This window comes from Emydura macquarii, unplaced genomic scaffold, assembly GCF_026122565.2.
Source record: "Emydura macquarii macquarii isolate MOO-44397 ecotype Brisbane River unplaced genomic scaffold, CSIRO-AGI_Emac_v2 contig_3530, whole genome shotgun sequence".
Classification (NCBI taxonomy): Eukaryota; Metazoa; Chordata; order Testudines; family Chelidae; genus Emydura; species Emydura macquarii.
In genome coordinates, this window is record NW_027133667.1 from 818015 (window position 1) to 834635 (window position 16621).

General features: G+C 40.1%; 1 protein-coding gene across 4 annotated transcripts in view; it reads right to left on the reverse strand.

Annotated features, from left to right (window-relative positions):
* CHST11 (carbohydrate sulfotransferase 11) overlaps positions 1-16621 on the reverse strand; it is a 242501-nt gene that overhangs the window by 109614 nt on the left and 116266 nt on the right. For all 4 annotated transcript variants that reach the window (XM_067536154.1, XM_067536152.1, XM_067536151.1 and 1 more), the window contains exon 2: positions 12066-12151. In XM_067536154.1, the coding sequence (XP_067392255.1) occupies positions 12066-12128 (63 nt within the window). In that variant the 5' untranslated portion in view covers positions 12129-12151. The remainder of the gene's footprint in view (positions 1-12065; positions 12152-16621) is intronic.

Consider the following 16621-nt stretch of genomic DNA (forward strand, 5'->3'; position numbering starts at 1 on the left):
TTGCAATATATAGCTCCTGAACAGCCAACTACCCAATACCTTAATGAGTTACTTTTGGGTTTGGTTAAGAGCTGCATTTTTGTATTCAAATAACTGGATGCATATATGGATTTTTACTGGCTTATTAATTGTGTCGCATCAGTTTGTTAACCAAAGATAGAATTTGAAGTTGCATGTCAGTAGGATAGCTCTTAATAACCAATGGCAGTATTTGTGAATGGCTGTTTAGAGAGATTAAGTGTCTTAACAGAAGATACCTTCTATCTTATCACTTCTTCAGCCACAGATTTAATTACATTGATAATGTCAGGAGGAGTAGGAATTAATAATTAATAGAACCTGGCTAAGGATTCAGTCTTTTTAGCCTGTGTATTTTGTTTCAAGATCATTTATGCTTCAGTAAGAAGGTAACTTTTTTCTTTAATTTTTATCTTTATTGACACAAATAACCCAAATTAAAGTGGCATTGTCAGTCCTGGACACTATGATTGTCAAAACAGGGCACAATCAGGGTGCCTTCAAAATTGTAAGCACACCCAGTAAATATGATTTTTGCTATATTCCCAGGAAAACCAACATCATTTTCCACAAGCCACAGGAAAGGAACAGGGGACAGAGGGTAGGGCAGAAGGAATGTATGACGCACCACCGTATTTATGCAGCAGATGCAATAAAAACTTTGTATCTGGTTTGTTTTTGCTCTGGTGGATTAAAAAACCCAAGACCACCACATTAGAGAAGGATGATTCTCTCCTTCCTACTTGATTTGACATTGATTGTCAAAAGTCACTTTCTCACTGGCTGACAGTTTTTTGTGTTTTTTTAAATCATGTTCCATCCATAAGCACAGCTGGCACCTCATTATTTGCAAAAAAAAAAAATATCTACTCCTAGTAAGCTAAATGATTGGAGAAAAAAGGCTACAGGTTGGGGGAGGTAACAGAGGTGGCTTTCAGAGTTGGGGGAAAGAGACGGGGGCCAGAAACAAAAAAAGTGACCATTTTAACCTGTCCTCTCCCCACAAAGGCTGTTCAACAACTATCTGTGGTCTTCCTGTCTCTTTTAACTCACCATCTACTGTAAACACTGCAGGGGAGTCCTCAGCTGGTGTAGATCAGTAAAGCTCCATTGAAATCAGTGGGACTACTCCCATCCTTAGCGTTCAGCATTTGCTTAAGTGCTTTGCTGGGCTGTAGCAGGTTATCTGTGTGTATCTGAGGTAACTTGGCCTTGGCTCCTCACAATGAACCAATAGCCCTATTACTGCAATCCTTGGTGCGGCTTATTAGGACATTATTTACCCTTGAGAATACCACCTGAAATATTCACACACATTAATACAGAGACACACACATCTGCATGTAAAATACATGTATCTTTTACACAGTGTGGTAACGTGTCAAAGGTGGAGGCTTGATAAGGCATCTCCAGCCTGCATTTGGATTCTCAGGTTGGCACCAAGCCATGTAAAATGGAAATGTACACGGGAAAGTGGTGAAGCGAGCATCCAAAAATCTGAGATAAAACATCTTATTAGGGTGCCCATGTTTCATGGGCTGTGGAAGGATTTTCTGTTCCTCACCTGTAAATGTGTGCACTGCAGAGAACATTGAAAAGTGTCTGTTAATGTGTATGAAAGTGTGCATGGGGTGACTTTTGTATGTCCTAAGCTATGAAAATAAAACTATGCTCTGCTTATATAAACTACTCAGAACAGTAAATTCTTAATTATTTTATAGAGTGATGTCACTGGCAACACAATCCATCAAAGACAGGAAGGCAGCAATTGTGGAACTAACGAATATTACATCTCACCTTCACCGCAGAGACCTTCATTCAATTTACATTAAGTAAGATGTTATACTTTGGAGATGTTCCAGAGCTTTATCTTTCAATGTACTAGTTCAATGAAACATTTCTTTTCTCCTTCCTGGGCGCTTATGAATATTTAATATATCAAAATGAACTGAAAGCTAACACTGTGCATCTGTTCTCTAGCATTCCATCCATCTATTGACATCAAGGCTTCAGTCCCGAAATTGACATTAACTATATTGCTATGTAAATACAACCCTCTCAACTGATGTTTCATAAGTAAAATATATGCATGACAAAAGCCAAGCATGACTTGAATAGATTAAAAAGACTTCTTTTGGCTATAGATCTCTATTCTTGTTTCAGCAACTGATGTCAATGCCCCATGGCACCTTGCATATTTGTCTTTTATCATCTAATTTAATTAATACCATTTTCCTTTTACTTATCCCCAAATGCGTGTCCAAAATGATCTAAAGGTGCATTCCACATTTGAGGAAGGAGGGGAATATCACATTAGGGTATCATTTTGCTAGTTAACTTCAGAGTCCTGCTAATTTGCTGAATGACTATGCATTCCCTTAATGTAATTTTGACTGCAGTCAGACTGTATTTCTTTAAAGGCATCCCAAAACCTGAACAGAAAGTTTTGATTTGCTGTGATGGACTTTAGTACTTTGCAGTCTGAATATTGCTCAGAGGTGATTTAAAATTGGAAAGAAAGTAACACCCCTCTATGGGTATTTCTACTGCCTGGAAAAACCCATGTGCTTCAGAGCATTGTAAGCTTGCCAAGTTTCTTTGGTTTGGCTACAATAATCTCACTACTAGTTGGAAAAAAACTGGGAACCTTCTTTTCAGCATCAGAATTAAACTTTTCCACATTTTCTAGTGCAATAATATGTCATGAACTGTGAAAAAGAAAGGCAAAATAACTGTTGTAATGGACTCCCACTAGTCTTTAGTGTTGTCATTTGCCAGATAGGAGATCCTGATTAGATTTTCTTGGTGAAAGGTTGGCCCCATTGAAGTCAATGGTAGTTTTGCCACTGACTTCAAGTGGGTGAGAATTTCACCCTCCATTCCTATCTCCCTCTCTCTGCATTCTGAATAGACAATTTGGGCTACACTACAACCATCACCATGTTGGGAAATTAAGGTTGCAACATGACTGTCACCCAGTTAAAACATGGTTCTGCCTTGGAGTATAGATGAGACAATCTTGTTTTAACAATGTCACTAATCTCCTCCTCAATCCTATTCCGTCTAACACTGTACCATAATTTGGTGACACAGATAAAATAATGATTAGGTCCCATCCCAGTATGGGACAGAACTGTATTTTAAGCATGTTGAGGGACACCAATAGTCTAACCAGGTGCCCTCCTTCCCAAAATGGGTGCTATTGTAGCATAGGTTAATTCTTCATTTCATTCGGCATTTGCAGAGGAACTATCTTTGAAAACCTTGCTAGATCAGGTTCACACATGGTAGCGATGGGCTAAAACCAGGTTGAAACAGACTTTTATTTCACTTTTCCAGTTCAGTAGGAATCTAGATCTAAAACTCATGAATAAAAATGGTTCTAACATGGTCCACATTGACCCTGTAAACTATGGTAGAACCTGTGTTAGAGGGAACAGTGTTTAAAATGACACTGTCATTTTAAATAACATAGATCAGCTTCTGGCATTCTGCTCTGGCTACTTCGCACCTCTTCAGTAGCACAAGCTGCTGGAAAGATGGTTTAATTGGCTACCTAGGAATTCCCCTTGCATAAGCTCTGTTAAATTTAAAACAAAAAACCAAATGATTATACAAACTTGTACAAACATTTTGTCCACAGTGTCCCGATTCTTTTGAAATGTGGATATGGATGAACACAGAGAACAAGGTAATTGTTGTGCATTCCTCAAAGAAAGTGATTTCAGCACTTTTAAAATGAAATCAACGAACACAAGACATCCGTCTGGATGCAGTCCACCTCAGGCATCGATACCACCTATTTCCATAGGACAGTACTGCCAAATGCACAGCAACCTACGCAGCCAGGTAATTTGCAGGGGTCACTGACAACATTGTAGCTGGGTTGTGTCTGTAGTGTTTACAAAGAAGTGGGCGTATATTTATCGCTACACACTTACCATAGAGAGCTTGAGTCAGACACAGCTGGCTATATTACTGAGACAATTTACGTTGCATAGAGCAAAGAAGTCCATCAACTAATCTAAAAGGTCAGCTCTTAGCCCCTGAGGTTGCACATTACATGTGCCATATCTGTAAAAATGGGAATTGCGGAATCTGACATTGTGGACAGGATGGCAAATGTAACCATACATGGTTTTTCATCTTTAATACCAAAATTGAGTTAGATAACTGCAAATTGCAACTCTTTTCAGTAGATAGTTTTTGAATGGCTTTCTTCCTTTGTTTTCTTAATAGAGTCTATTGGGACCGATTACAGACCATTAGGGATAGCCAGACTCCCTGGAGACACAGAGAATTGTTTTTCCTTATTGCGTGAGACTTAGGAATCGGGAGCATAGACTTAAAACATCATTTATAACAAAATGTACAGAAGAAATTGAAGATGACAAATGCAGTTCATTCCCCTCAGACCATGGAGAAAGTTGCCAGAAACAAACCAGGAGAGGTTACTGCATGAATAGTTAGGAGATCTGAGCTGGAAGATGAGCCTGGGATGCAGCCATTTGGCTAAGGGTACTGGAGCACTTATTACAGAGCACAGAGGATGTACTCAGTCTCTGGAGGAGGACGTGACAGAGATCTGTCTTCATGTCAGCAATTTGCAGCTTTTGCATGTTGGACATTTCAAATAGTCCCACAGGTAATCTCCTAAGAACACAAGAATGGCCATACTGGGTCAGACTAAGGGTAACTCTAGCCCAATACCCTGTCTTCTGACAGTGGCCAATGCCAGATGCTTCAAAGGGAATGAAAACAACAGGGCAATTATCTAGTAATCCATCCCCCATTGTCCAGTCCCAGCATCTGGCAGTCAGAGGCTTAGGAACACTCAGAGCATGGGGTTGCATCTCTGACCATCTTGGCTAACAGCTGTTGATGGACCTATCCTTGATGAATTTACCTAATTGCCAGGATCGCGTCTGGAGTCTTATTTTTTTTAAAAAATCGGTATCATATTAGCGATCCTCCAGTTATCTGGTACAGAAGCTGATTTAAGTGATAGGCTACATACCACAGTTAGTAGTTCTGCAATTTCATATTTGAGTTCCTTCAGAATTTTTGGGTGAATACCATCTGGCCCTGGAGACTTAATACTGTTTAATTTGTCAATTTGTTCCAAAATCTCCTCTAATGACACCTCAATCTGGGACAATTCTTCAGATTTGTCACCTAAAAATAATGGCTCAGATGTGGGAATCTCCCTCACATCCTCTGAAGACTGATGCAAAGAATTCATTTAGCTTCTCCTGGTCTTCCTTGAGTGCTTTTTTAGCATCTCAATTGCCCAGTGGCCCCACTGACTGTTTGACAGGCTCCCTGCTTGTGATGTACTTCAACAAAAATTTGCTGTTAGTTTCTGAGTCTTTTGCTAGTTGTTCTTCAAATTCTTTTTTGGGCTGCCAAATTATACTTTTAACTTGAGTTGCCAGAATTTATGCTCCTTTCTATTTTCCTCAGTAAGATTTGATGTCCAATTTTTAAAGGATGCCTTTTTGCCTCTAACCGCCTCTTCTACTCCGTTGTTGAAGCCACGGTGGCACTTTTTTGGTCCTCTTACCTTTTTTTTTTTTTTAAATTGGGATATACATTTAATTTGAGCCTCTATTATGGCTTTTTTCTCTGATTGCCCTTTGCCTCTAGACTGCCACCTTTGCCCACAGTCTGAGAGATGATGATCCAAACCTGCTGCATTCATCAGCTTGGTATATAATTTGCAAGTAAAACAGTAGACACCAAACCAAACCAATTGGAGAATGAGGCAAGTGTCTTGCTCAAACACAGCTCCATTTAGAGGGGTGCTTTGCATGATCAAGCAATGCCTACCACAGCAAGTACTTGGGGCCTGATTCAAAGCCCATTAAAGCAAATGAAAAGAATTGATCTTTGCCCTACCTAAGCACTGGTTTGATGTAGAATCTGGGCGTTCTCCTAAGTGTCCAATTTTGAAAACGGAGCCCCATGCCATTCTTTTCTGTTTGGTTGTACCTTTCAGAATCATCAGGCCTTTTGCCTACTTCCTTTTATGCTTCCATAGAGCCTACACCTTGGTATGGTACTAAAATAATACAATGTAGCAAAACAAGGAACAATTTAGAGAAATGAAGAACAGATGTCTTCATTTTAATGAAGAATTATATCAGAAGGATCGAATAATATACTAAAAGATGGCTATGTACTTTCCATTGAGGTAATGAGCCTTTTATTTAAGACAAGCAGCCAAAAATTCATCCCTGATACAACTCCAATAACTTGAATGGGTTTATCCTTGGGATGAATCTGGCCCCCTGACTGGTGGAGGCTACTGTACATACTTGTTTGATTAATTTATCTTATATAGGCATTCATCATGTCACAATGTACGATCTAGATAATGCACTGCACCAGAACCCCCCTCCCAAGTGATTTCCCTACCTTCCAGCAAGCTCTTATTTGTAATCTGTAATTAATAAAGTATTCTTATGCTAAGGTTAACGTAGTATTTAATTACTAACCAGCTGCTGTTCTACGTCTTGCAAGCATGACGGTAAGTAATATATTTGCATAAGGAGTCATCCTTGGAGTAAATCAATTAATTATTCTTTCATTGATGGACATCTGCTACTTCAACAAAGGATAATTAGATGCATTGCTATCATTTACCTGGTGGTCTGTAGCGATAGGATTAAGCGAGCAGCATTTGGCATTGTACGCTGTCTGTTTTTACTAGCTCCCATTCTGTTTCTTGCCCCTTGTTGAATTTTTATATGTGATCAATCAACAACTATTACAAGCTGCATTCACCATGTTACTATTATTTGCAAGAGCACATCTGCATATAAAAACAGGAGCAAGAAGTTAGCCTGTTTCTTATGGGCACGCGTTGTGATTGTACTAATTAGCATTGCTAGTAAAAAAAACTGGGCATATAAAAGCTTACACACAACAAATGCACATGCAGATTTACGACAATTTGTCTTTGAATATATGGATGCTTAGTGCTTAATTTCTTGGTTTTTAGCAAAGAGATTAACTTCTATAATTCTCTGCATTGTGCAGTACCCATCTCAGGGTTTTTATAATAAGATTTGGCACATCGTTACCTCTGAGGTGGAACACAGCAGCCACCACATGCACAGCACACCATATACAAATGAGAAGAGGAAAAATTTTGGCTAAGGGCACTGACAGAATCCCATCCTCTCACCAAAAGACCTTTCAAATACCCCCAGAGAACCCTGGCTTTTTTTCCAGATTCCAAACCCTGCATTTTAAGACCCAGAGCTTTACCACAGATAGTAAACTACAGGGGTAGTCAATTCATCTACCTCAGAAGTATGAGGGGCTGAGTTGACATCACTGGAATATGAACTTGTTTTCAAGACATCAAGGTATTCTAGAAATGAATCTTAGACCATTAACCTATCATCCATCCAGCAACAGGTCTGTGTACCTGTGGAGTCACCTGGTGGTGGGTGGAACAGAGCAGACCAGAAAATTACTAACTCAGATGAAGTGACTCTGGCTGGTCTGGGTTGACTTACACTGATCCTACCCAGACAGCCAGATCCAGGGGTGATAATGTAACATCTCCAGAAAGGGAACACTTGAGGCCTGAGGTAACTGAGGCTGCATAATCACTGTATGGTCTCCAAGGCATCAGCTTGCTTTCTTTGGGCCATTTGGCAGAATGTGATACAAACAGCAGCAAAAAGGAAAAGAAATTGCTCATCTCTAATAGTAGTCCAATAAAATTTCAGGACACAAGCAAGTTCCACCAGCTTTGGCTAATGGTTGGGCATCCCAACTTAGGCCTCACCAAAACGTAACCTCCTCGCAATCATCTTTTCAATGGATGGACTCATGTTTTGAAAAGAAAAATAACTCATTAACTGTTTGACCCATGGTTAACTAGCCAAATGATTCTCAAATGAAAGTTAGGAGATCTAAGATTAGAAATTGAAGCACGGACATTTCCAGGACCTGATCCTGCAGCCTTTGTGTAGACCCAGTGCTCCGCTCTGAAGGTGAGAAATAAAGAATAAATACCTGATAGCTGGATGAGACTATATGCAGGCCAAACTCCCTTAGAATGCAGTATCAATTTTGCCTGCACAGGAATGCAGGGTCTTGCATTTCCCCACAATGGACACTTTATCCATTTCAGCTACTAATTGCTCGCAATTTGGTACTGTTTTAAACTAGGCTGAATAGATCAGTGTTGCCCACTGATGTGCTCAAGCTCAAGTATGTTGTTGGCACATTTTGAACTTTCAGTGACTTGAGCTCAATGGGCTGATCCACAATTAACTTGTATTTTTAGAGCAGTGGGTCTGTAGGAAGTCATGCAAATTACAAGACTCTGTGGCGTGTGGCATTTTTCTAAGAATATGCTTTGCAAATATTTGTTTACCCGTGTTTAAGTCCTGAGATTTGAAATACAAAGAAAAGCTACAAAGTGAGTTTGTGTCACACTTATGCAAGGCTTTTAGTCCTTGTTCAGTTACACCTACATTTCTCCCCCATCCAGACACACTCATAGTACAAGGTCACTAGTCACGGCATGCTGGATCCTCTCCCTTTTCCCTTTGGAGCCATCTGACAGAATAAGTATATTCTGTTTAGTCAATCCATCTAAAGTTTGATTATATTGCCTTAATATGATACTAGTGCATGTGAAGGTTCTGCACTGAAAGGCCAAAAGAATGAAGTCCTCTGTCCACAGAATACATACAGCACAGGCAGTGCAAGTTTCCCACGCACTGCCCTACTTTTATACTTCAACCCCAACACTGAGGGATCATGTATAGGGGCAAGAAGGTTGTTCTTGTCCAGGGGTCGTGCAGTAGGTCCAGCACAAGGCTGTGTACCCACTTAAGTAAATGGGACTTAAGTGGCGCAAGGACTTTGTGCTGGCCCCTTTACTAAGCGGTGAATTTAGCCAGTCTCTATCCATTACATCTTTTTCTTCTGTTGTGAGGCTATTAACAAAGGGTGTCAATTACAGCCAGTTTTGGTGGTGACCTTTGGTCATGTGGGCACCTATCCACTGAGAACTGGATTAAAACCTCCAAACTCGGTTCACGTGGGCCACTGAACATCCATTAGAGGACAACAAAGTTTGGTCTCCATAAGATCAAGGTGAAGTTAAACTATTTTTACAATCATTTACCAAACCAAGAGATTCAACGGAGAAAAGACAGCATCTGCTAGCAACTCCATAAAAGAAGAAAGAAGAGGGCAGACCAAAGATACTACTGTATATCTGTATAGTAGATACTACAGGCTAGACCCCCAGCTGGTGCAGATCAATGTATCTCCATCTGGCTTTATAAATACAGGGCAATCTCTGTGCCGAACATATAACAAGAAAACTTTCTTGAGAATGGCATGATTGTATTAATTACAGGAATTTCACTCTCCTGGACTATGATGCTATCTCAACCCAGCAGTAAAGTTATCACTCTGGTAATAACAGGGCTCAATTCTGCGTCTGTTTCAGTTGATGGCAGCATTCGCACCAGCTCCGATGAGAGCAGTGCCTGGTACAATACTAAACAGGTCCTGTGGCAGCTAAGAGATTACTAGGATGGACAATCCTGAAAGCTGCACATCAACATTCTGTAGCTGAAGGCAGCAAACTAGCCAATGGGTTTCTCTTATTATTAGGTCATATAAAAACATGCAGTTAGACAAATTAAATATTTAAAGTCACAAGCTCTGAAAGAATTACAACTATATCTAGCATGTAGCAATCCAAACCGGATGGCTGCAGGAGCTCTCTCACTTTAGTCTGGTGTTTGAATTACGTAGACTCCCTGAAGCTACAAGTATCTGCTGGGTTAACTTCATTTTACAAGGTAGCTAAACTGAATACAAAACAGATTACTGGGGCTTTGGGTGCTTGCACGTGTCATCTTTTGGATGAGCCCGTAACACCTGCAATCCTTTATGATATGTCCGGACAGCATTAAAGATCCAATGTCATTTTTCAGAAGAGAATGAGGTTTGTTCTGCTGGCCTTGGCCAAACATTTCTATTCTTCCAACTGTCATGACTTTTGAGTTGTATGTTGTAAGTCACTGATCATACCTGCCCCAGCAGAGGAATGGAAAGAAAGGATAGAGGGGCTCATTTTCCCCTGACAACTGCTGGTGACCTTCTGGGGGAATCTAACCCACAGTTTGAGAACCACTGTCCCAAACCATAGTCCCGTCTCCTATCTGGCACCTTAAAGGCAGTGGAGATAATTTTTTCCTCCTTATGAATAAATGACTTAAGGGGGGAGGCTCAAGGAAATATTTCAGTGGATACCCCCAAATCAGTTTGTGTTATTAATATCTCCCCCTCCACCCACTGTCTTTTGCTGTTATCATTTCCCAGAAATACATACATTTGCATGGTAACAGTAAAGTGTCTAGTGGAATACTGTTGAACCATGCGCTGCACATAAAATCCAATCCAAAAAGCAGCTGAACATTCTGCGTTTTTACGTCCGAAGAACAGAAGATGCCAGTGTACTGATGGAAATTTTTTATGCGTGAAAAACGTCATCTGCTTAGTTCAACACTGACTGCAAGAAATGCTGTACTTGTTCAAACATAGACTTTTCTGGCTCCCTCCACCAGAGAGATCGGAAGGAATTCTAATGCTTTGCCGAAAACGTGGTCAAGATGTAGAAAGGAAGGGGAGGGCATTCAGGGAGTTGTCAGCTGGGTTCACTGCTTGCAAAAGGTTAGGAAACCTGTAGTTCCCCAAGTTTACAAGGGGTCTGAGAGTAACGCCCTTTGATATAGTCATCTGTTCTTTTCTTATGGGATGACCTTTAGCAATGGGACTATTAAACGGTAAGGAGCTTTCATTGACGTACAGCAGATCCCAGAGACAATAACTGAGGGACAAAACTTTCTTCTCCCTACCAGCCTCTCTCTAAAAGCTTTTCAAGAGTTTATTATATTTCCTTTGCAGCACATTTGTTCCTGTTGAGAGTTTTAAGTGCACTTTCCATTTAGCAACATGTGTTATTACAAAAACTGGTAATTTAGTGTTCTCCGCTACACACAGAATTGAGATTTAATTAGGAAACTAACATATGTTATTGAAAACAAAATTATTGGATGCCCGCACTTTACCCCTTTGCATAATAGATATTGTGCATCTTTAGGTTGTTGGCAATCCTTTATAAATGTGTGTGAAAATAACTTGGCACTTATGTATGCTGTATAGTGATTCTTTTAATAATCAACTGGTATTTAAAACATTTACTGCCTTGTTAAATCTAATTAGTTAGATTTATTAGGATAGTCACTTTCCTTAATAGCTAACTGAGTTTTGCAAAATATATTAACTGAGGTATAAATATATAATAGGCAGCTATTAAACCTTAATAAATATGCTTAAAAGTCAGCTGCCATTTTTTCCTCAATGGCAGCATTTCTCTCAGTTGCCAACAGGAAACACTGTGCTTGAATATGCCAATTCAGCCAGTACGAGGGGAATAAGTTAAGTACTGCTCAAACTGGAGACCTGAAATTAAGATGCTTTTTCGCTCTGGGTATCACAGTGAGAAGACCTCAGGATTACCTTACTCACATGGAGTAGTATCTTCCCCCACATGTAGCCTCATTCATTTCAGTGGGACTATCTATCTATGATTCTATGATAAAGTAGCATTCAGTGCAAAGGTATTATGACCTGCTTCTCTGAAAATTGTTCGGCTTGCTTGGATTTCATACCTGCAATCAGCTTTGATTGGAAAACCAACGGGGCTAGCTGGAAATCCATCCACATTCGAACCCTAAATCAAACGTCTTACAGCAATGCTGTTGTAACCCACTGTGACCTGATCTACCGAGGATAAAACTGCTACAGCTTCCAGCTAGGAGACTTAATCCTTTAGTTCAAACTGTAAAAGCTTCTGATTTAGCTATGCAGGTTCCAGGGTCAGTTCCCCAAAATGAATGGGATTATGCGATGGGGAAGAAAAACCAAAACACACCAATCAAGTCTGCAAGTAAATACAGACTGTTTGTTCGTTCAATGAGCTGCGAAGTTGAGACACTCACCTGGATGGGATTGTACAGTTCCTGTAGCGGGCTTCTTGACCCCTTCCGACAACAGATGTCCATTCCAAATGGATTCCTACGTATTACTACAAGGTAAAATGGAAATGAATACAGATTAGCAACAGTTGAATTAAAAACCAAACAAACAAGAACACAGAATACATACATTGAGGAAAGGGATTTCCAGAAATACCATGGAATTCTAGAAATGATTCTGTTTCTTAAACATCCATTTCACCTCCCCAGCAAACATCTAAGAGCAAAGTGCACTTGGAATAGTCTGGGCTTGGATTCTCCAAAACGAGGTTCTTCCCTTTCCTTCCCCATCAAATAAAGACATCCGTCAGCATTTTTCAAACCTGGGTGCCTAAAGTTAGGCTTTTTAAAGTCACATTTAGGCATCTAAACAGAAGTGGCCTGATTTTCAAAGCACCTGTTTCCAGCACCTGCATCTCTCATTGTTTCCAGAGGGCCAAATTACTCACGGTGCCCCAGGGCCATCCCTAGGGGTTTGCGGGACCCAGTGCAAATCACTCTGTGTGGGCCCCCCTTAACATCACGGGTCGTTTTTACATGTTATGGGCCTGGTTGCTTCTGGAATTTCTGGCTTCCAGTGCCACGTGACCGGAGCCGGAAATGCGAAATCCGCCGTCTTTGTTGCGGTAAAAAAAATTGGGTGGGTTTGGTCACGTTTTTGGATGTACTTCTGCTTTTTCTTAGGGCAGGCTTGGCAACACTCGTGATGTCAAAGCATGGCGCACCCCAAAAGCGTGGGCCCCTGGACAGTCGCCCCGATTTGCCATACCATAGGGACGGCTCTGCGGTGTCCAGCACCTCTGCAAATGAGGTCATTTCCAGTTGATGCCGGACTATGGATTTAGCATAGCCTCTTAACTTTAAGCACCTGGATGTAAAATTTTTGGCCTATAACTTCAGTTTCTTGTGACCCTAGAGAGGCAGTAAGTAGCATGTATGACATGCACCCTGGCTCAATCAGAATCAGATTTTTGCGCTGAATATTGCATCTCAGATAGATACTTGCTTGACGTCTTCTCCTGGACTATGCCAATCGAACCATCCAAACCAATAACGGTATGTTTATCCAATTGCGGACAGGCAGGTTTGGAAAAGATCTGATCAATGAGTTTCTTACTATATTTAACTGCAGTGGTTTTAGTACAACAAGAGCTTCCAGGGAAGGTTCTTAACTTGGGCCCTGATCCTGCATGCAGGAATGCACAGGCAGACACTTGCACCCATGCAGAACCCAGTTACTTCAGCTTTGACTCATTGTGGTCAATAAGTGTCCACTCTATGTGGAATTGATTGCAGGACTAGGATTGCAGGACATGCAAAAACCAGATGAAAATGTGCCTTCATTGGAAGAGGAGAGTCCAATAGCATTAAGTAGAGTCAGACAAAGTATTATGTTATGTGCAATCTTTATATAAAAGGACAACAGTTTCTTCCAGAAATGCTTCAGAACAGCACATCTTACAACAATGATTACTCTACTGCAGCCTTTGGGAAAATAGTTGTAGAATACAGTAGTGCATTTTTTCAGTGAATGGAGGTAGAACTTGTACTTAACGCATCATCGTAATTAATATTTCAAGTAGTATGAACAGTGGAAGAGTCTCTGCAGAGGTGGCATAGTACATACAATTTCGGTCTTGAAAGAAAATAGATGTCCTCATCCACTTGGTACTTATTTTTAAATTAAAAGGTAACTATCTAATAAAATGACATACTGCCTTTCCTCTGAACACAGTAAGACATTGTGGGTTTTGTAATGAGATTCAGATGTGTCTAGTAAACAAATCATGCTAAATGTTTTGATTTGTCTTTACAATTGAAATATTGGATGTTACTACAGGCTAGAATTTTAATTTACATATTATATACCTGACTAACTTCCAGATACTTTTAGTCATGCAGCTAAATATTTTAATTGCTAAATTTTTTCTTTTTTAAAAGGTAGAGTTAAACATTATCTTTAAAAGCAAAATTCCCCATGTGTAATACGATAGATGGTTAAAACTGAATGCATTTTTAGAATATGCCTTTTCACCATTTCTGCTGTTTGTAGTTGGCATTTCTTTCAGTCTGGACTTTGAAAATAGATTGGTCTGTTTCAGCTTTGTTTTTAGTTGGTGTCTCTTCAATTTAACACTCTGACATTCTTGTACAAGCAAAGTGCTTCAGTGTTTGCACTGCAAACCCTGTGGGGGAAGGTTTAAAAACACCATAAAGCTTTTACTGAAATTTAAAAAGTGAAAACCATTTCTATCAGTTTTGTAAAACTTTGTAGTACTGAATGGCAAAGAAACCTAGATGCATCACAAACATGAATGCTGGATTTGTCCAGATTCACAGGTGCCCTGTACATAAACATTTAAGGGAAAATCCTGTCCTTGCTACTCTGTTGTATACCTGGATGAAGAAGTGAAGAGATTGGCATCAAACAGTGGTTCTGGAAGCCAAGCAGCAGGTAAATTAAAAAGGAAACATATTTCCCTCTTCCGTCGCCAAACATGACAGCATTTAAACTCTGCAGCTTTCTCGCTGCTTTCACCATTTTGGTATCCTTCCTCCCATCCCTTTTCTTTTCAATCCTCATAACTATAGTATCCCTGCCCAGTAACATTACTGTGCTGGAAGCTCAATTTAGCAAATCCTTTGTAAATCACTTTGTAGCTCCCTCATCTGCCCAGGAACTCTTCCCAAAACAGAGCCAATCCAATGTACAGCCTTCCCTCTCTAAGCTACTTTAATTTATGTTTAAAATAGCAGAGCAGAGGGGAAGGGAATGTTTCAATGTATCCAAGTGATCAGATTTTGATTAACCAGCATTTGAGACACAGATTCCTTGTTCCAAAACGTTCATTCGCACTGGACAGGAAAAATAATTGCAGTGTGCTGTTCCTTAATTTATTACTTCATTTTTCATTTCCATTAATTATGGTTAACAGTAAAACACATAAATGTCACCCTCCCTGGTTAACTTAACAGGCAGATCTTAACACAGCAACACCTTATATGAAGCAGCAACAGTCACAAAGCTTAAAAAATAATTATTTGCACATCATACAAGATTTGATTTCCAGATGCATACAAACAACAACAAAAAATTTCACTCTCCAGCAACAGAAAAATGCCAGTGTGGGACTTCAGCCATTGAAACCATTAAATCTTTATTTTACGAGTTGCAAAATTATTTAATTGATTTATTTTTCCCATAAAGTCTTTAAACCGAGACTGCAGAATTAGCACAGCAACGTGGCATCTTAAACACAGGGCTTGACTCCCGGTTTGTCAGTTTCAGTAACAGAACGTGCTTATGCTTCGCATGGTTATATACAGCTGTTTGTGCATACCTTGGAAATATCTGTTTGGGATTGGTCTTTGACAGCTGAATAAAACAGCTCTCTCCATAACACGTGTCCCTTACCAAAAACGGAATGCACACTTTTCGTAGCCTTATTCCTCTCAAAATAAGTGATGCTTCTCCAATTTGGCATCCCTCTCAATTTCATTGTTGAAAATTATTAACATCAAAAATAAGGAATGACAAAATTGAGCTTATAGAAAGAGTCCTTTACACTAGAAGAAGGAATCCCACTGGATTTTAAGTTTCCTACGTTAATTTGTGTGTGTCACTGCTGACCCTATGAGCATCCAAATGCCAGAAGGCAAGACACTCACTGGTATCACGCAACAAGTTTCCTCTGGCCTGATCTGTTCAATATACCCCAATTCATTGATGTTATAATTTGTATCTAATATAGCATTGAAAACTAATGACTCACTGATCATTAATATTCTTGCGTAATTTATGTACACGGCGTGTATTAAGAGCTCTGGATATATGTTGGAATTATGACTAAAGTGTATTTAAAACCAGGCATGTCGGGAGAGTTGGTAAACAGATCTGCCCTAGACAAAGGAATGTGTTTGCTTCTCTGACTACCTGAGTCATCAGGCAGAGACAAAGAAGGTCTATTTACATATCAAGTCAACAAAGCTATCAAGCTAACGAGCAGGGGGAGAAGACAGCTTGGCATCTACACCACAGCAGAGAAGAGAAACTTTGGCTATGTCTACACTGACGGTGGCAAAGTCGCCACCATCAGATCGACTTCTCTGGATCGCCTGAGTGGTCAGTGAAGACCCGCTCAGTCGATCCAGAAATCGATGTATTAAGACCACCTTCTCAAGTGGCGTAGCGCTGTGTCGACGGGAACGCGGTTCCCATTGGCGCAGTGCAGTGAAGACGGTGCGCAGAACAGAAGTAGAGAAGTCGACGAGAGTTACGCACATATTTTGCGTAGCTTGCGTAACTCCGGTCGACTGCCGCCGAATCTCCGAGGCAAGTGTAGACAAGCCCTTAATCTGGGCCATAAAGACAGGGGATCTGAATCTTAAATTGATAAGCAACTGAATCAACTGATTGTATATAATATTAATGTATTATAAAGGTATAATGTGTGTGTTTTATGAAAGCCTATGACACAGTGGTGATTAATACCATTGTGCATTGTATGTATTAACACTAC